This window comes from Lissotriton helveticus, chromosome 7, assembly GCF_964261635.1.
Source record: "Lissotriton helveticus chromosome 7, aLisHel1.1, whole genome shotgun sequence".
Taxonomy (NCBI): domain Eukaryota; kingdom Metazoa; phylum Chordata; class Amphibia; order Caudata; family Salamandridae; genus Lissotriton; species Lissotriton helveticus.
In genome coordinates, this window is record NC_136068.1 from 974,259,959 (window position 1) to 974,281,686 (window position 21,728).

Below are 21,728 nucleotides of genomic sequence, written 5' to 3' on the forward strand. Positions count from 1 at the left end.
CGGGGAACCTGATTTGACCTTGAGGCTGAGTCAACATACCTTATTGCTTCCTTGCAAAGTAATTACATGAAAGCCTTAATACCTAGCAAAGTATATTTTTATGCTTCTTGGTTCTAAAAATAAAACAACTATAACTTTGGATATAACAACCATTGGCCTGGAGTTCAGTCTTTGAGTGTGTGAAATCTTTTGCTGCCTGAGTGTGTACAACAAATGCTTTGCACTGCCCTCTGGTACTGCCTTACTGCTCGACCAAGCTACCACTTTGGAGAATAAGGTCAGTCCTGACTTTAACCTCTGTTATACCCTTGGGGTTTGTGGACTCTATACACACTGTATTTCCTTATTGTCAAGTATATATAGAGCCACTTTCTCACACCTACCCTACCCAAATCCAAGATGATGCAAGCCTTCTTCCCCTATGAGGAGCCCTAGGCTCACCCTTGGGGTTTACTCAGCATAATTAGCCACTCCTCCTGGAAAACCAGTTCTGCAACAGGATTTCATCTTCTGGAGAAAATGCCACCCTGTCTGTCCACACAAAGGAGCAGGCCTGTCAAGATGTGACTCACATTTGCTTCACTGAGGCGGTAACTTCTTTGAAGCTGACCATCTATGTCCACTGCCCGGTAGCCATCCTGCTGGAGAATGTCACTTCCACCCACTAACAGTTTATCTTTGTTCACTGTTCCTGGAAGCACTTCACACTTGCTAGCCAGGGGAAGCAGCCTGTTGTCTCCGGTGACAACTGCTGCAGATACTATGTAAAAGCTACCCGAGGTTTGGGCAATAAGTAGTGACGTTCTACAGTCACCTTTGCTTTAAAGGTTACTTTAAATGATCCTTAAGCAATGAGTCTGGTTTCATGAAACAAATAATTTGATACCTTGGAGTACTAACTTTATTAGGCCAAAATTGAGGAGCGCGATGGCTAATGCAACCCCATGTTAACCAATGAGATTCCAAGCCTTGCTATTGTGGAAACTGCAAGTTTGACTTTTCACTGTCAGGGCATGTCGAGCACACATGAAATACACCCTTCTTATTAATATTTAGCACCCTGCCTTGTTGGTTACCAAGGGCTTTCTAAAGGGTGACTTATTAATAATAAAGATGGAAGTTTGGACCCTGGCAAAGGGGTTTATTTTGCCAGGTTAAATTGGCAGGTTGGAAGCTGCCTTCCCAAGCTGCAGTGCCAGGCCGACAGCAGTGTTTTCACCTTGTCACTGAATTGGTAGTACAATTAACTCCTGCAAATCACTAGTGACGGGTAACGTACTAGCACCCTAGGTACCTCTTACTATATACTAGGGACTTATTAGTAAGTTAAGTAAGCCAATCGGTATAAACCAATTATACAAAATTTGGAGAAGTCAGAGCACATTTGCTCGATCCTAGAAAGCAGAGCCCAGTGCACTACAGAGTCAAGAAAAACCAGCAGCATTAGCCCAGTTGGGGGGTGGTGTGAGTGATCATACAGAAAGAAGCAATTTCCTACAATAATTATGTGGACATCTGCATCATTCACATGCTAACCACCGCTTGTGGTTTACTGCTTTACAGTCTATGCAAATCATGTATACATACACCAACCCATGCCACAAATAGAAAATGGTATATATCCTGTAAGTATCTGTAGTGTGTAGTCCTTTGGATACCCCTATGTCTATCCTCCCCAGATCACAGATTTTGCCCTCTTTTCCATTCCAATTCTGTTACCAATGCATATTTTCACCATACATTCTTTACTCCGCCATCCATACTACTTTTACCCACTAAGCGAAAAACAGTTTAACATGGTGTCGGTGGCCATGCGCATAACCAACTAAGATGATTCACAGAACATCTTGTGAATTCCTTACTTCGAAGAAAAACAACTTGCAAATGTCCGAGCCCACACTAGATGTTAGAAGTATGCAGAACATTTGAATTTACAGCATTTCATGCTAAGAACAGATGCTTACAGGATGAGTAAAATATTCCTTGGTATATGAATGGAATTACTGGATTTCTCCATGCTAATGTTGAGCGAACACCTATTGCAAGTGGATCACATAATCGGATTAGAACAAGAGAACACTTCTCATTGTTGCTGAACATCATAACAATATACTTTAACTGCTTGCCAAGTGAAGAAGAAAGCGGAAAACCCAGAATATTGTCCGATTTTATATCTGAAACAATGGAAAACAAATAGTTCAAGATAGCTAGCAACACATGAAGGTAGTGCTACATCGGATCTCTTTTCCTCTACTATGTACCTGTGGGATTCAATTTGTATACATATGAGGTGGCTTCTAAATGTAGACATTTACAAGGAATATGGAAAGAAGAGCTATGTGTTTTGTTATATCAAATACCTGAACCACAAAGTGTGGTGATAGGGAACAGGGATTTTGGAAATATACTTAATGCAGGAAAGGTGATTGGCAACTCACCTTTTTCAGTTCTTCTGACTCTCCTAGTGCACCTTCTCTCTCTCAGGTTCTCAACTTTAGATAGCGAGGACATTCCTGCATTGTTTATCTATATCCATTAAATGTTGTGCTCTATTAGATCCTATCCCCCCTCACACTGAAAATGCAGCCACTTGCCAAACCGCTATTTTGTTCCTCAGTATCTACTCATCTTCATTGGCTGCCAATCTGCAAACAGACCATGATTAATGCTCCTTGATTTGTACTTTTGGCTCTTAATAATTGTGGACTGCTCTGTCTCGGGCAGTAGTTTCTCGCCTACTTCCCTAATTGCTCTCTTCATTCAGCTATTACCAGCCTGGTGGTGATCCCCAGTTCAAATGTAGGTGCATTGGTAGAAAATCTTCTCTCACCTGATATCCAAACACTGAAATTCCTACCCCCACCCCCATTTCAGGAGTATAGCATGCCCTGTGTTTTTCAGGACGAAGTTGAAAACCTGGCTCTTGCTAGTAGACTAATTGCAGTGGCTACAGCCTCTTATCTATAGTATTTCGGTCAAGAGGTTTCATTCATTCATTCATCTTATTGCCGAAAGCAGTGGCAGACATCACCCTCATGAAGCATGATAGTTGGAGCAAGAAGTCAGACATTGAGCAATCACCAAGAAATTAAATTATGTAGATACTTGAATTCCTACGCTAGAGAATGGGTTGGGCGTGCTCGTGGAGATCCCTTCCCATACCTGCAACACATAGAACACCTCTCTAACCACCTATATTATGAATTAAGGGACTGACTCAATAATTACTGATGGACTACAAGGCCAAAATGTGAAGCCTTATATGATTATCCATCTTTCAATTACTTTTCAGATTTACAGAGCTCATTGGATGCTTACACCATGCCCAGATGGTAAAAAGCCTTTGCAGCTATTGCTGATACCACTGGTCCCCCATACAGTGGAAGAAGAGGTTTCATGGAAGGAAAATAATTTTGATTTGACACTCCACTGGCTGTTCTCAGTTAATTTGATGTAAACCATAACTGCAGCCAATCCCACTTGGCATCCTCACAAAGCAGAGGACTAGGGCCAGATCTGCATCATAAGAGTGAAGAAGCTACGACTGAACTGCTAGATTTTGAATAGCTGCTGTTGTCTGCTTTGACTGTCTTCCTAACTCTTTGCATGTCCTCCATTGGAATATTAAAGGGATGAATTAAACAAACAAAAGTCATATCCTGTTTCCGAAAGGAAAGTACCATGTTTGCCCTACTGCAAGAGAAGCATTTAGGTAAGTATGAAAATTTGAAAATCGGAATGAGGGAATTCCATTCCAGCTGGAGAACACTGCAGCAGAAATGAGGGCCCGCTAGTTGGCAACAGTGGCCAAGATGAATTTCAATGGGCTAATATCCATGCCTATTAAGGAGTCAAACAATGACAGTTCAGAGTTTTTCTCCCTCTTGGCCAACTGGTTTTGACCTTCCCAGATTATGACCTGGTTCTGCTGCATGATTAAAATTAGGTCATTCACCCTACCTTTCATCACACAGGTGTCAACACCAAATCTACTCGGGCCATACGAGCACTGTGGCTGCTACCCAGGGATCCCAACCTGACACCTTGAGGCTGTTGCATCCCAAGAAACTGGATTATATTTTCCAATCCCCAAGGCAGCCTATGTTTCCTTAAATATATAGAATATTGTTGTTTTCTCCTGGTCTACAAGATGTCTTGGAAACATGAATCCTAATGTCAGTGCTCTTTTGGTCACATTCAAGTTTCTGTTTGTCTGCCCCTAGCAGCAATGCAAGCAGTATTAATCCATTGTTGCTTCAGAGTAAGGTAGATGCCTAGATATTGAGGCTATTCAAACAAAAGGGCAACCCAATATTTCGTTGTGGGCATGGGTATATATCTATAGTAAGATAAACTGCTGACAAAGGGAGTCATTTAGAAGAACAGACTTTTGAAAGATTCCTAATGAGTGGCATCAAAAACTAATTTGTATCTTTCAGATTGCACGGTTTGGCACCAAATTGGACCATGAATCCTTAGTAAAAACTGACATTTAAGATGATTAAATCATAAAGAAAATGTTTTCATTAACTGAAAACAATAGTGTCCAATACAAATCATATCATAGTATACATTGAAAATGTGTTATCCTACTATTAATACATCGTTCAATGATCCCATATGTCAGTGTATGAGTAACCCACTCTCAAGCAAAGTGGGTAAATGTCTGTCTTTTTTTCAAGACAAAATTCCACCTTGATGGAGAGAATTGCACCAAATATGTGTGTGTCGTCGATGTTTCGGTCACAAATGGTATCAATCCACGAGACCATCCTCAGTACTAGTAAGATTTTATGTGGCGATACATGGATGACTCCCCCTGGAACTAATTAAAAATGGGAAAAACAACAATCATATCAAATATTATAATGAAATATGCCTGTCTGAGAGATAATGCACCTGCTGTGGAAATAGTGGAAACCCATCGCCAATTGGTTAATACCTAATCCAATTAGAAAAAAACAAGGAATTAAAACCAAAACCACTAACAGAATGAACCAAAATTCAAACCAGTGTTCCACAGTCAAAGCCTTAAAAATAAGAAACAGCATGCAACCATAAAGTGTTGCAGATTCACCTGGTACTTTTGCAACTGAAGGATATAGTATGAACCTGATAAGAAAAAGGAGCCAGGGTAACGATATCAAAGCATTCAAAAGAAGCCCGACTATAAGTGATGTTGTACATCTACTCACCTCTTCAATATTAATACTTAGAAAGCACTTCAACAATGGGTGGCTCTGTAAAAACATAGTATGACCCAATCAATATGACTATGATGCTGTGTACAACAAAATGGTCAGAATAATAGGGACAGCAATCGGAAGAACTTACTTCAAACACAGCAGCAACCACTCAAGGGTTGTAATACTCTCAATGAAAGCTGGCATGTTTGCCTTTCACGGACGCACTCGACTAGCACGGGAATTCAAGCTAATAAAGATTAGCGTGCCTAGTACCAGCAAGAGGATCATAACTACTAGACTGCATATTCCGCCGCGGCCATCTTGAGGGAAATCAATGCCAGTTGCTCAATGGCTTCAAAGCTAAAAATGTGTCAGTCGATAATTTTCTTAAATAAATGCGTCCTCTAATCTTGGAGCACGACCCTCTGGGTGCTGCTTTGAAGAATCGCCACTGCGATTATTTAAGTATTTTCATTGTATCCAATTGAAGTAAAAAATAAAGTTTGAAGAACAAGAAATGTTTTCTTGAATTGTATTGATTTTATTCCATATATCTGTATTTTTCTGTAAATGTTGCAAATCACATGTTACAGTGCTTCACTCAATTAATTGAATTTCAATTCGCATTACACGATGATCCCAATGCATTTCGTGCCCATTGGGCACTTCATCTGGGTAATCTAATGGAAATAAGGTATATCTGTATGAATGAGGGCCCACACTCATTAAAATCTAATATAAACAAAATCGTCCAAAAGTCAAGGCTTTACGCATGCACACGAAAAAGTGAAGGAAAAAGAACGCAAAAAACGTGTGATCATAGACCGTCAGTACGCATGTCTCAATAGTTTATGATTCCCTAGGGTGCGAAGAGCAAAAACATGCTTGTGCATCGAGTCACGATGATAAGGTGAGGCGTAGGTTGGAAGGCTAAACATAACTCTGTAGGCCTTGGCCATGGTGGTATCCAACAGTGTTGCGTCCCTGTCTCTAAGTGCCTCACTGCCATAGATGATGAAGGGTAGGATTTTGGCTTGGGCGACCGGAAGGAGAGGTGAGAATATAGGTCCTGTAAGCTTTGTTTTTAACTGCCTTAGTGTTATTGCTATTGTCATCCCCTTCCTCCTGATAGCCTCAAGTTAGTTGGCGAACTGACCGCCCTCATCGATGGTTACGCCTAGGTATTTGTAAGCAGGGGTGTTCGTGATTGGATTTTTTTCCAAGTGCCAAGAGTGGGTCTGTTGTTTGCCGTTCATTGTCAAAGCTTTTCTTTTATTGATGGTCACTTCTAAGTGGTTTTCCGTGGCGTACTCATGCATTTTATTGAGCAAGTGTTGCAAGCTAACTTTTGTGTGACTTATTAGGACAACATCATCGGCGTACAAGATACTGGAGATAGCTGTGCCTCCAAGCCATGGTGCATGCGCATTGCCGTTGCTGAGAACTGAGGTCATATCCGCCGTATACAGGTTACACAGCGTTGGCGTAAGCATTCATCCCTGTTTGAGCCCTTTGTTGGTTGGTATACGCCTTAAAAGATGGGAGCGTTACCTAGTTTTACCTGTATCCATGTATTGGAATGGAGGTGTATTAAAAGATTAAAAAAAGATGACGGAATTCCCTAGGAGGGCAATTTTCTCCACAGTCTTGCTCGGTTGACATTATCGAAGTCTGCCTTGAAGTCGATGAAACAAAAGTGAATCCCCTGGTTGGATGATTTTGCCTTGTCAATAAGCAGTGACATAGTTCGTATCTTGGTTGATGTTCCTGTATCTTTGGGAATCCCTGTTTTCGTGAGGGGGGATTATTTCCTTTTCTTTAGCCCAGTCCTGGAGCTCTGTGATTAATGTGCTGTTGAAATATTTTGCCTCTATGTCTAATAGTGCAATCAGACAATAGATTTTTTGGTGAGGTTTTGTCGCCGTCCTTGAAAATTGGAGAAATTATGTATCCCTTCTATGAAGCGGGTAGAAGTCTGGACTGTTGGACGGTGTGAAAGAGGGGAGGGGGCTGGCAATATTTATGTCCAGTTAAAAGAGAGCTGGTGGAATCCCGTTTGGCCCCGGGCCCCTTCTCTCCTTCCTTTTGAGATTTGGTTTTTAATTGTTACTTCGTTTCCCTTTGTCTCTTCCTCTGGGTTCCTTTCAGGTTGCATTTGGTGGATCAGTTGGTTATCCAGAATTGCTTGTTGATTGGATGTTTGCTGATTGAAGTGGGATTCTAGAAAAGTTGTCCATGAGTTCTTGGTGATGTACAATGTAATGCCTCTCTGTGCTGGTTGTACATTTTTGTTGATAGTGGCCCAGAAACTCTTGCTGTTGGTCGTTTGGGAGTCATGATAGATTTTTGCCCAGAATGCAGTTTCGTTGAACCTTTTGATATCCCACTTGAGTTTTTTGGTTGGGCTTTCCTTGGGCGGAGTTGATGGTTAAGGCCCACGTTCCCAGGGGTAAAGCCTCTACGCTATGAGAGTTTCATTTACCCTTTTTATTTTTTAATCCATTTTAGTGTGGTTCGCTGTGCTCTCATGGCCCTTCCCTCAGCTGTTGGATCACTTGAAGGGGTATATCTGGCTTTAGTCGAAAAGGAACTTGCAAGTGTAACTGTGAAGGTTTCCCATGAACTGATCGGGGTGCTACTGAAATTTGTATGCTCATGTAGCAGTGTTTTTGCAGCCAGGAGCACCTCCCTGGAATTTACAAGAGTACTTGATTCTTTTTAAGTTTATTGTGTGCCATGCATGCCTCCCACTGGATCAAGCGTCAGTTTGTGTGGGTATGCTTGGATTGAGACTTCCAAGGGCCGGTGATCACTGTCCCCTTTGTCTCCTAAGCGAAATTCTGATACGTATTGGAAGAGTGAAAGGCATACTAAAATGTAATCTATGATGGAATTTGCAGTTTCCGAGTAGAAGGAAGCGGCCGGAGGGGAGTCATCAGTAAATCTTCTGTTGAAACCCTTAAATTGATGTGCTCCATATCTTCTAGCAGCTCTTTCCCTAGCTTGGTTGGTCTGCCATGATTGCCTTTATTTTGGGTTGGTATATTCCAGTAGGAGGACTGAGCCTGTATGTCGTCGTTTGACGATGTGCCTAGGATTTGCTGGTTTAAATCCCTGGAGAGGATGAGGTTGGTGGTATTCTGAGAGCTAAAGATAGTGACCAGGTGATCGATTAATTGAATTTACTCTTGGTTTTTTCGTCTCGGATTTATATATGTGTTGACCACTAGCACCTCGTTTTTGTGGCCTTTGAGGTTTAGGTGGATCATGACTGAGTTTACTGATGGCAGTGGAGATTGAATTTCTTGTGCTGTATCACATTTTGTGGCTAGGCCCCCAGATGAATGACCATATTTCAATGTTCTCAGTGCCGGAGCATTGAAGCAAATGTACCCTTTAGATGATATGGATCTTCTGACCATGTTTCCTGCAAACGGACAATGTCGAAGGTATTTGAGTATGCAAAGAATTCAGCATCAGCTACCTTACTGTTCAGCCCATTGATGTTCCATGAGCATAGTCTCAGAGTTGTTTGTCATAATTTTCCCAGATGTTGCGTGCAGGCTTTTGTCATTGCGTCGGTGTTTACGGGAAGTGTTGGATGATGGTGATTGTGGCCAAGTTAGGTGCCCGGTACCTGCTCCCTTTAGGGTGACAGGCCTAAAGCTCCCCTAAGCTACCACTAGATCGTAAGTAGCGTGGCGGAGATCTTGGAAGACATATGTGTCTCTGGGTCTTTATACTATTACTTAGTTAAATACACAAAAAGAAAGAAAACAGAAAAGTGGGGCATAGAGTGTCTGCCATAACAGTAGATGTTTCCCAACCATAAGCCCGCATTCAAGGTAGCAGCCATCTACGTAGTGTATTCCTATTGCCCCAACTTAATCTCAAGCCTGTAGTTTTACAATAACTAAAGAACAGGTACCAATGAATGATAGTATCACCATGTCATGTATAATTAGTTACTGAAGGTGACTCTACCTCAATGTTAACTGGTTAAGTGAAGTAGTGGAGAGGCTACTAAGGTGGCCATATGTGCAAAGATCAAAATCGTATACAGGCATACTAATGACATTACTGTTAATTCAGTGATACATATCAACTTTCAAAACAACAGCAATAATTAGGTAAGGATCAGAAAAGAGTCAATATGATAACAAATTTGCCATATATAATATAGCATAACACCCACTGCATTATTACATCTTGATGAGTTTTGAAAGGTGAATATACCCAACAATCATAATAACAGAAGTAATATTCTCCAAAACAAATCAATAATTATATTAATGCAAACGATACTATGATAACTTTAATCAATGCTTTAATTACATGTATATTAAGTGTTCAATGAGGGCTAGAGGTGTAACCCAGTCACTGTTTGGGTTGGATATTTTTTATGCCCCTAGTAGAAAAATCCAATCAGTGTGTGGATCTTTTCTGGGACAGAAAAAGACACTTCTCTGCCCCAGCGAGGCGCCAGAGGCTGTTGGCATATTCTCTTAGGCTAAGGCAAAACCTGGCCAGCATGTGGCACCTTGCTGTGGCATAGACGTACAGCTAAGAAACAAATCGCAACAGTGTGTGTCTAGCCTTGCTGGTTCATAGATACACAGCTCCTTACTTTCACTGTGTGATGTAGGGGTGAGCTTTTAGTCTGTGCATCGGTAAGGTGCCATGTGTTTGGATGTTTTCTAAATGAAAGATGCACATTACCCATTTTTGTGTGTGAGGCACACTTGCAATATGTGGGGGGGAAGCATGTATGAAATCATAGCATTAGTGGTAGTGCTATTACCCCCAAGGTGCTTTAGCTCCCATATTTGCCAGTCGCTCTAAATGACCATGTCAGTTTTAGCACACATCATATAACAAAACAACATCTTTGTTTTGCAAACATAAATTAGTGCATGTTGTTGTAAGTCATCCAGTCCTGAAATTGGATATTTAACATTTTCATTTGTTCATCCCTTTTTCACCCAGAATCCATTCTTCACATCCCACAACTTCCCCTAAACTTCTGGAACTCCGAAATAAATCAAGAGCTCGTCCTGCTTTAATGGCAGCTACCCGCCCAACAAGAGCCATCCTCCCTGCGCCTGTCTGCTCCAGCCGAGAACTTGTTTCTGAGAACCTAATCCAGAAGCCAGCTTTCCTAAAAAACGGTAAGACAAGAGTCTCACACTGGCTTTTTATCAGGAGCTAGAAGCGGCAACTCTCTAAGGCCAACCCTTCCCTCAGTGAAATTTGATATTTGGCACACAGATTGATTGCCCTGAAAGGTTGGAATCAATCACAGATTAGGTTAACTGAAATGAAGAGTGATTCCAGTTTCTTTTTATAGCTTTATTTTCATCCGCATCTCCAGCGTCATGTCTTCAGTACTTAAGCCTTTCTTCACATTCCTATCATCAGAACATTCTGAATCACTTTGCAACTAACTCATGACCTCTCTACATTAACCTATGTGACCAATTCTTCCCCTGCTGTACTGGGCTTGGATCACACTATGTTTCACTTAGAATTCTTTTCTGTGAACTTAGTAACTGCTGTTTCAGAGAGATTATGAATGATGTCTCTGAATGAAAGAATAAGTTTGTATTGCATGTCTCAAATACCTCCCCCCTCACCCCCCCCCCCGAAGAAAGTTGGACAAGAATGATTTTTCTGCCAGAGAACGGAACCATTAAGAAAAGCAACTCATTCAAAATATGGGTTACTGTCCCACAAAAATGCAGAGAACTATCAGTTTTTATCTACTAGTTAGTGGCTTGTTAAGTGTGAATGAAGAGAGTCGAAATGTTCCATAGGATTTAGGGTGGGGCAGTAGTTATCGAAGGGAAAGTATGATGAACCGTTCCCAGTGCAGATGGTCACATGAGGATTGTTGATTGACTTCTGAGCAGTTGGTGGTTAATCTGAAAGAGAAAGCCAAGTGATATTTCATCATTCATTTTTGTATATTTTATATTACAGATATTCATTCCCATGTCCGTGCTACTGGACTGAAGCTCAGCACACTAAAACAGCTGGGTCATTTGGTACAGCTGCCGTCAAAGCCGGAAGAGAAGAAAGTCAGTATTTCAGTGTATTATCAGTTTTCTTTATCATATTGTTTCTTGTAATTGCCTTGTTGGTCCGCACGGCCCTTGCCAAATTCACGCTTTTGTATTTGAACTGACCTATGTGCTTGCTTATTGTCAACATTTGACACTTTCCACCTTTGCATATAAGAAGTTAGTCACAGAGTGATGCCATGTGATGTTTATTGACTGTATGATTCCAACCGTAGTGTTCTTGGAGCCGCCCGTTATAAGCATGGCGAATAAGGAAAGGAGTGATATCAGGACATTCATGTATAAAAGCCCCTTCCTCTGTGCACTTGTAATTAGCTTGTAGGATTGGTTGGTGTATGGGGCAAGAGCCAAAAGTTCATTGGTTCACTTTTGCACCGTCTCAAGAGATAAAAAACAGAAATTAGTTAACATTTCTAAAATGGTTATTAGTTAAGTGGCAGCCATTCAGTGTGAGCTATTTGCTTGTAGGACACTTCTGCCCTCTGCTCTTTCTCCCTTAGTAAACAATGATGCTTTAAATTTGCGATGTGAACTTAATATTTTTTTCCTCTTATTCTTGTGCTAGGTTCAGGTTGTTGCTGTGAACAACATTTCTCCACCTCCGCCAAGGGTCCTGGAAGTGAAGCCGCATGTTTTCCCTTCATACAAATACAGCTGTGCTGTTACTCTGGTGAGATCTCCTTTCTCGTCCTAATTATCCTCAATGTGACCCTTCTGTGTTTGACCCACTGTTTTGATCTCAGTTTCTGTTACTCTGTTGAGATCCCTTTGTTCATCCTTCAAAGACAACAGAACTCAGTTTGGATGTCTCCTCATGCCACGTCTTGGTTCCCATGCCTCATTTAGATTTCGGGGAACTGTTGTTTTTCTGATAATGAAGCCTCAGCCAGTTTTGCATCTGAAACGCCTCCATGGTGGGGGCTAGCCAGCGGAGACTCTTCACCTCTAACTTTTTATATTTTGTGGCTGGCACTGCTTTGCGTGCTGGGCCATGCATGGTGGTCCTTGTACCAAACTTACAGGGCAACCCTGTTGTTCCAAATGAAGAACCTGGATACACATTAAGTACAACAGAATATAGCAACAATCAGAACCATGCAATTTCTCCAGTATTGGAACTTTCATGGATTCACATGCTTGAATCTTTCCCCGTCGTCATGATGGGAGTCCCCGGTGCCTTTAATATCATCATAGGTATAGACTAGATTAAAGGCCTAGGTCTCTTAGTTTAGTAACCTATCATAGTCATTATTAAAAAAGAGACCAAAGTTTTGCCTTAACCAAACCAATAGCGACCAGATGACTGGGAGACAGTTGCGCTGGGTTGCAGTCAGTGTTGTCATACAGTAATTTCAAAGGAGCTCAAAGGATAAGGTGATGGTCATCCACCATCAACCAGACAGCAGGGAAAAGTTCGCTACTTATTAAAAAAAAATGCACAAATATATCCTGAGCTTGATTCCAGAGTAATATATGTCCTTATTAAATCAAAGCAGAAAAGGCGATCTTCTTGTGTCCAGCATTTATTCATCTCAAAGTGTGTCCAAACTTGATCCTAGCCAATACGTGTTTCGTCTTAAAAGGTGTCAACCTCAGACTTCGTCAGGGCTAGAATATCATAAAACAAACCATCATTACATATGCGCCTAAACACAGGTTTGAATTTCAATACAAATACAGGGCGCAGTCCACCAAATCCGAAACTGACACCCTCGTGATTGTGAAGGTAAGACACCACACATAGGCAAGGAGAGAGTCAATGCCTACTAAAAGTTGAAATAAGGTGACGCAAGCATTAAAAAGACAGAAAAAACCATCATCCAAGTGCAATAGGAAAAACACCACCAGCAATAAAGCACAAGTAACGAAACGTTTAAAGTGAAGGAAAAGCAAAATCTACAGCGTCCTAAAATCCAAGTGATTTACAAAAGATAGGCCGAGGTTCACGTTCAAGGCTAACAACTCTGTTATCAAAAGGCTAGCATCACCACTAATATATAGGGCATGCAAGCTCTTCCATAGTAAGGTAGCGGAGAAGGGACTACTAGAGAAAGGGACTCGCCTATTGTCATTAATGGACTCTTATTCTACCAATAGGACATGGCTTTGTGTGTGATAAAGACAAGTATATCCAATCATCTCATGTCTGAAAGGAAAAGTAACAATATAATCAACAACATCTCCTATCAGGGATAAAAGATTATCTCAAACAATGTCCATGCTCCGTAATCACTCACTTGTATGAATCTTAGTAGTAGGGAGAGAATGTGTAGCCTCTCATAGTAATCTTCAGGACCCAAGTTATTCAGTAATAGCCTATTGAAGGTAAAAAGGAATAACATATATATATATATATATATATATATATATATATATCACGCTCGTTCAAATCCAATTACAGGAAAAGAGAAGACAGCACTCGAGGGATACTCGTCACACAGTAGTTTATTAACTACAAGCTCGCCACAGACGCGTTTCAGCACTTGGCCTTCGTCAGTGTGTGTGTGTTTTGCACACGTTAACCGGTCATTACATATACCTTGCAAAGTATAAAGGGAACACCTCTCAGTCGACATCGACAGAGGACTGCAGATCACCCAGTGAGCGCCATCTTAGAATGGTCAGTTATATACATAATACCCCAATGGCTAAAATGTAAATCTTAACCGTCTATCAAACCTTGGATAGGTAACAATGCTCATGTGGGGGATACATAGTAATTTACAAATAATGTACTATACATTACTAAATCAAGCCGTGGATCGGCAACGGTCCTCTAAACTGAAGAGAGGTGACTGTATATACATCCTATTATACATTTTATATGCATCAAAAAAGATTATTAACCTTCAACATGTCGTAGACAGGGCAAAAGCGTGTGAGGTTCCAAAAAGAAGAAGAGAAATGGGGAGATGAAAAACATCCTATAAGTGGTAAATAGAAATCTAGTTGAGCGTAAATTTAAACACGCAACGTAGGAAACAAAGAGCCCTTTGAACCTAACAAAATACCGCTTATGGCATGTGTACAAAAACAAATTCTCTATAATGGTAAGAATGCATATGCCTATATTGGAAAGGAAATCAATGTATCATCACACCCCTCCTACGACTATGCGCCACTATACAGTATGTACACAAGCAACCATTTATATACAATGATATATACAGTGTGATCCATTATGTTTCAGAGAATACAGAATAGACTTGGATCATGAGACAGTATAGCTGCTATTCGCCTAAATGGACCACCAATTCTTCCCCACTATTCATCCCTTTAGGCCACTTCGTGGAGAGGTCTATGATGTAACGTGACTCGAGCCTCCGCAGGCGTCGCAGGCAATCCCCCCCTCTGGCATTAGTTTTGATGGTATCAAGGCCAAAGTATTGAAGCTGGTTGCGGTCTCTATTATGTTTCTCGGCGAAATGCCGGGCTACCGGATATGCTTGGTCGGCCTTATCGATAGCTCTAAGATGTTCAAGGATCCGCAGTTTCAGCATATTGATAGTGCTCCCTATGTAGCGAAGGCCACAAGGGCACACTAAACAATACACTGCTAGGGGGGTGCTGCACGTGATGAACTGTTTTATACGCAGTATCTTGCCCGTATCTTGGTTCTCCACTGTGAGAACTCTTTTGCTCCCAGCGCAGGCTTTGCATTTCCCACAGGGGAAAAAACCGCTCATGGTTCTTAGAGTATTGCTTTTGGGGAGTGGTTTCTCTAAGTGGCTAGTCACCAGATGGTCTCTTAAAGATCTGGTCTTGTTAAAGGTTACAAGTGGGTGGGTTGGTAGGTCATCTTTGATGGTACTATCTGTTTTGAGAATGTGCCAATTTCTCCGCAGCATAGATCTAAGATCCTTGGCTCCAGCCGAAAAGGGAGTTATGAGTCTGAATTTCCCCTTGCCATCCTCAACTTTCTTGGTGGAAGATTTGGGGGTAATCAGTGAATCTCTAGGGATAGCCCTGACTTTTTTTAAGGTATTTTTCAAAATAGATTCTCCATAACCCCGAGCTTTAAACCTGTTAACACAATCATAGGCTGCCTTATCAAAATCTTCGATTCTTGAGCAGTTCCTACGGAGACGGAGTAACTCTCCGTAAGGAATGCTTTTGATCAGTTGAGGTGGATGGCTGCTACTGGCGAAGAGAGTGGAATTACCAGCTGTTGTTTTTCTGTGTAATGCTGTATGGATCTGCTGGTTATGCGAAAACACTTTCAGGTCCAGATATTCGGCAGACGCCGAACTAACAGTCCCCGAAAAATGTAAATTATAGGCATTGTCATTCAATAGATCAATATAGGCTTGTGCTGTTACTGTTGAGCCCCGCCAAATAATAAACAGGTCATCGATATACCTGAACCAACCCTCCGTCTTTCCCTCCTCTCCATCCACCATGCAGCTCCTGGGCACCTGCTCCTCCCACCAGCCCACGAAAAGGTTCGCGTAGCTGGGAGCGAAGCAGGTACCCATCGCTGTCCCAGACACTTGTCTAAACAATTGATCCTCAAATAAGAAAATGTTATTGTTCAGACAGAAATCAATGAACTCAAGAATCATGATATTATGGGTCATAAACCTCAATTGTCTTAAGTTCAAGAAGTGTCCAATTGCCTCTAAGCCCTGTCGATGATCAATGACAGTGTATAGACTGGTAATGTCTAGTACAATCAATAGGCATTCATTGTCCCAGTTCACAGTTCTTATTAAGTTCAAGAAAGCCTTGGTATCTCGTACATACGAGGGAAGTGTTATAACCAACGGAAAAAGGAACTTATCTATGAACTTGGACATTTTTTCAGTTAGACTGCCGATCGATGAGACAATTGGACGGCCTGGGGGGAATAGACTGTCCTTATGTAGTTTTGGCAGATGGTAGAAGGTCGGTGTAAGTGGTTGGGTAGTCCGGAGAAAGAGAAATTCATCTTTGCTCAGCATGTTGCACTGATGCCATTTCCCTATCAGTTTGTCATAATTCCGGATACTTTCCGAATATACCTCGTTATTGCATTTGACATAAAACTTGGTATCGGATAGTTGGCGTAATGCTTCAGATCTGTAGTATTCTCTGGTAAGGATCACAACATTACCCCCTTTATCCGAAGGTTTGATGATGATTTTTTCATCCTTCGTAAGATGTTGCAGGGCCATTTTTTGTTGTTCAGTAATGTTGTGTTTTATTGGATGATTTACTTTCCTGTATTGCATGAGATCTTGTGTCATGGCCTCCGAGAAGGCGTCGATCGCATCCCAGGGCATCTGTGGGATAAAAATTGATGAAGGTTTATATCCACTCTCCTCGCGATCTTGTTCGATACCAAGAGCGAGAGCCCTTTGACCTCTATTCAGGGATTCAGATGGATTCCGTGTGTTTACTTCTTCACGCAGTTCTTCAAGTGTCTCGAGAGATTCAATCTCTCTTCCCACCAGGGCATCCGTTGCTGTTGCCCTAATTCCTACTCCTCCTTTTTCTTTCAAATGGGGCCGTAGTTTGAAGTACTTATGTAACTTTAACTTGCGTGTAAATCTGAAGAGGTCTATCCTCGTCTGGGTATACTCAAGTGGAGTACTGGGGCAAAAAGTGAGCCCGAGACTAAGTAAGTTGGTTTCGGTGTCAGTTAAGATTCTTTCAGATAGATTGACCACCGTTAGATTTTCACTGGTGGTTTCTACTGTCTGGCTCATTTCTTGGTTCCTCGTGTTCGGTTGCTCCAGTTGTTGGACTTGGCTCTGCCTCTTCCCTTTCCGCCATCGTTTGTTGCCGCCGCCTCCTCTCCTTGTCCGCCTCTTTTTCTTGTTGTTTTCTGCGATGGATCCGCCATGTCTGGTGGTTTCGTCTTGCCATCTCTTAGCCATGTTCCCTTGATGATATCGTACTCCTGGTGAAAACGGGTCTTTCCACTGTCAGTCTGTTCAGTTGATCGTGACTTTTGGCGTGTTGTGGGTGGCCCCCTTGCTTGTTGTTGTTCATCCCCCGATTCGCTTTCGGTCACATCCGATTCGGACGTGGGGATTTCAGGTGCTGAGGAGGTTTTCGCTTGTAGTGCTTGACGCGATGCATCATACTTCCTTGCGTATGTTAAGACGCGCCCCTGCTGGTAGTCATTTTCGTCCCTCTGATATTTTTCCTGTTTTCTCGTGCGTATTTTCTGCTCATACTTAGTGAGACGCACTTTCATTTCCGTCTTCGATTTGAGCACTAATTCCTTATCTGATTCCTCCTCAAGTTTCTCTTCCAAGATTTTAATCTCCTCCAATGCCTTGTCACGGTCACTCCAGGCGTACTTAATTAATATTTTCAGGGTGCCTTCTGTATAAGTTGCAGTATGTTGTTCCCAATCTGTGAGTAGCTGGGGGTCAGGGTTCTCATATGATGGAACAGTGTGGACCCTGAGTCCCCGTGGTACTCTCTTTTCTTCAACATAGCTGGTGAGGCTTGTGGCTTCCCACCATTTGCGTGTCTCACGCTCATGCATACGTTCTAGCTTCATCATCGTTTCCTTAATTTTTGCTTTATGTGGATCTAACACTGGCACATCTTCATTGGGCCTCTCACGCTTGTCGCGCTGTTTAAACATGTCTTTTGCCGCTATGCGGCGTTCTGCATCTGAAAACATAGTCCCGGTTACTAATTGCGCTCTCGCTGGTTATAGCGCATGCGCATAGATTTGTGGGCTTCGCTTGTGCCGACTGTGTGTAAACGAGTTATCCCTCTGACGCTCTGCCCGATATCCGCTCTCTTGTGTGAAATGCACACCAATACCAAGGAAAATTAAGTCGCACGGCGGTCCGCTTACCCGACCCAGTATTTCCGATTGACTCCGACGGATGACCCACGGCGCACCGGTGTCCTCCAGGAAACAACACGTACTCTCCGGGAAGGGGGTGGATCTTGCCGCAATAGACCCTCCTGCTGGCGGTAGGGCGGTTGGGCGGTGCACGGAGATGCCGTTAAGTTCGTCGCTCCGTACTTCGAAGACTCTGTGCACTCGTGGGCGGGTGCTGTCAGCGGCTCGAAGAACGCCGCAGAAACATCACGCTCGTTCAAATCCAATTACAGGAAAAGAGAAGACAGCACTCGAGGGATACTCGTCACACAGTAGTTTATTAACTACAAGCTCGCCACAGACGCGTTTCAGCACTTGGCCTTCGTCAGTGTGTGTGTGTTTTGCACACGTTAACCGGTCATTACATATACCTTGCAAAGTATAAAGGGAACACCTCTCAGTCGACATCGACAGAGGACTGCAGATCACCCAGTGAGCGCCATCTTAGAATGGTCAGTTATATACATAATACCCCAATGGCTAAAATGTAAATCTTAACCGCTTTGTGTGTGATAAAGACAAGTATATCCAATCATCTCATGTCTGAAAGGAAAAGTAACAATATAATCAACAACATCTCCTATCAGGGATAAAAGATTATCTCAAACAATGTCCATGCTCCGTAATCACTCACTTGTATGAATCTTAGTAGTAGGGAGAGAATGTGTAGCCTCTCATAGTAATCTTCAGGACCCAAGTTATTCAGTAATAGCCTATTGAAGGTAAAAAGGAATAACATATATATATATATATATATATATATATATATATATATATATATATATATGTAAAAATACAGATGATCTAATAATATGTCACTTCATATTCTAAAGTTTGATCACGATTAGCTAAAAACCGAGTCTAAGCCACATCCTATTTAAACAATTAGCTGCCCAAAAAATATAGCGTGAAAGGTCTAGCTCTAAAAAGTGTAATGAATTAAGAGCGCCATCTCATGATGCCGACAAGAGTCATTTATAAGTACCGATTCATTTACCGTCATTACATATGTTACCATAATAGTATATTTATATCTCTAAGGCACAATTCACTGTTAAAATTTACACCTGTGTCCCGTGTATAGTTCGAAAAAAGTATAAGAGCTGGCGCAATATCACCAATAACGGAAAGTCTAAATCAAGCTAATCCTTACAGCTCACCTCTATCCGCAGTATCGTCCACTCGTCTAAGAAAACGGCGTCTTGCATCCGCGCCATCTTGTTTCCGAACTTATGTAGTCTGAGTTGCACCACTAAGAAAGAGGACTAGCGGCTCAAGAAACCAACGACCGCCATATTAAGACGGGTTCAAATAGATCGAGTCCCATAATTGTGTTCACAATGTAAAGCCCTATATTGGTGACGAGCTAACGCATGAGTTCGTATCCCAAATTCTATTTCGAAAAAAGGCACCAAATTGAATTAAAGTGAAAAGAAAAAGGAAAAGTAAGAGAAAATAAATAAACACGAAAGAGTTTAAGGTCATGCAATTTAAACTGTGGAGTTTCATCACATCATGGGCATCTTGTCTCCTTTGGATTTAGTTCACAGTATATATCGCATAAAGACTACTGTAGTTGTTAAGCCAATATAATTCAATCATCATAAGTGAAAGATATGGTATCTCTCAGTTGGTGAGTTCATGTACACATAACTGTCAGATTTCTTGTAAGGTAAGACATTTTTTATCTATAATCTGAATTGACTATCAATTAGGGGGGAGTTAAAATCATAAAGTGATTCTCATTAATGCACTCAATAATGCTATCTTACAGTTGTCAAATGCATAAACATTGGATATGTAAAGTCTGTATATATATATATCATATCTCTTATTTCATTATTATGAAGAGCGCATAAATTTCTGTAAGCAGTAAATCTCTAATAGATTATCACTGTATAGTAACAAGCAGGTGGGAGGAGAAAAGATATTAGGACAAAAGGGGCCAAAACCAACCTCCTATCCTAATTGCAGCCATCTACCACAGATTAACAACAGTTTGCCTTGTGTGACAGGATAATATAGAATACAATCTAATGGTTGCTATAACCACATGGATTTGACAGAGATACTGGACATAATTGTTGGTACCTATGCCATGTTAGTGGTTGATCCGTTGCCTAGGAAGTACTGAAATTCATTATCAATGTTAAGTCCCTCCCCTATCAACGGCATGTACCTCCATAATCCAGCGAGCTTCTCTCTGTCTCAATCTAAGCTCCCAGTTGCCTCCCTTCACGTCTTGCAAGATGTTTTCTATACCATGAAAGGAAAATGTCAAATGTGTTCCTTGTGATTCACATTCTGCAGCATGTACTGCTTATGGATACCTCATATCCCTGTTCTTCAGAGCCCTGAAGTGTTCAGAGATACGTTCTTTTAGCTTTCTAATGGCACTCCTAATATACACTTTATTGCATTTGCAGATCACCGCATACACTACATAGGTGGTGTTACAGTCTATGTGTCTTAATCTCATACCTCCTGGAGCCATTGTAGCTAACGTTCTGTAGCCCGTGTTGTGTCAACCTGCACATACTGCATCCTACACATTTATAAGAGCCCTTATTATGTAGGTTTAGCCATGAGGGTTTATATCTCTGTTCTCTCGGGTAGCTAGGGCTAATCATATTTCTAATTGTCATACCTCTCCGATATGTAATCGACTGATGACTTTCCACGTATGGCCGCAAAACGGGATCAGGGGTAAGCATAAACCAATGTCTCTTGAGAATTTGGTATATCTTTGATGACAGGGATGATAGTTAGGGATCATTCTAACAGGCTTTTTACATTTTACACTGGTTCTATTCTTGACCTGTAGTGTATCCTTTCTAACTAGTTTAAGCGATCTTTCCTTAGCTCTGGTTACCACCTCTGACCCATATCCTCTTGACAGAAATCTATTCTCCGTATCTCTCACACAAATTTTAAAGTCTGAGTCCTCACTACAATTACGTCGGGCTCTGTAAAATTCTCCAAATGGTATAGTATTCACTTGAGATCTGGGGTGTGCACTACCTGAATGTAATATAGAGTTACAGGATGTACTCTTCCTGAATACTTTACTACAGAGTCTACCATTTTCCACATATAGCTCTAGGTCTAGGAATACAATCCTCTCATGACTATAACTGATCGTAAAGGTCATGTTATATGTGTTATTGTTCATGTATGTGAAGAAGTGCTGCAACTCCTCCTCCCCACCGGTCCAAATAAACAACAAATTGTCGATGTATCTTACATAATAGTGGATGAATTGTTGTCAGTGTGAGCCACCAGGGCCCCAGATATGCTTTGCCTCCATCCACCCCATGAAGAGGCAGGCAAAGAACGGAGGAAATCTGGAACCCATGGCAGTCCCACACGTTTGTCTGTACCATTGTCCGTTAAATAAAAACACCTTGTGTTCAAGAACCAATTTTGACATTGTTGGTAACATTTCCGTGTGTTGAAGTAGTTCAACAGGTCTCTTATATAAAAAATATCTCAAGGCAGTTAAACCAAGTTCGTGACTAATGTTTGTATACAGTGAGACTGTATCCATTGTCACTAGCATCATTTCAGGATCCCATACAAAGTTCTCAAGAATATTCAAAACGTGTTTAGTATCCTTAATATTAGATGGTAAAT

General features: G+C 41.5%; 1 protein-coding gene across 4 annotated transcripts in view; it reads left to right on the forward strand.

Moving 5' to 3' along the window:
* Window positions 1-21,728, forward strand: part of HMGXB3 (HMG-box containing 3) — a 526,740-nt gene that overhangs the window by 159,820 nt on the left and 345,192 nt on the right. For all 4 annotated transcript variants that reach the window (XM_078653572.1, XM_078653575.1, XM_078653573.1 and 1 more), the window contains 3 exons: window positions 10,173-10,354; window positions 11,166-11,263; window positions 11,832-11,936. In XM_078653572.1, coding sequence (XP_078509698.1) covers window positions 10,173-10,354; window positions 11,166-11,263; window positions 11,832-11,936 — 385 coding nt within the window. The remainder of the gene's footprint in view (window positions 1-10,172; window positions 10,355-11,165; window positions 11,264-11,831; window positions 11,937-21,728) is intronic.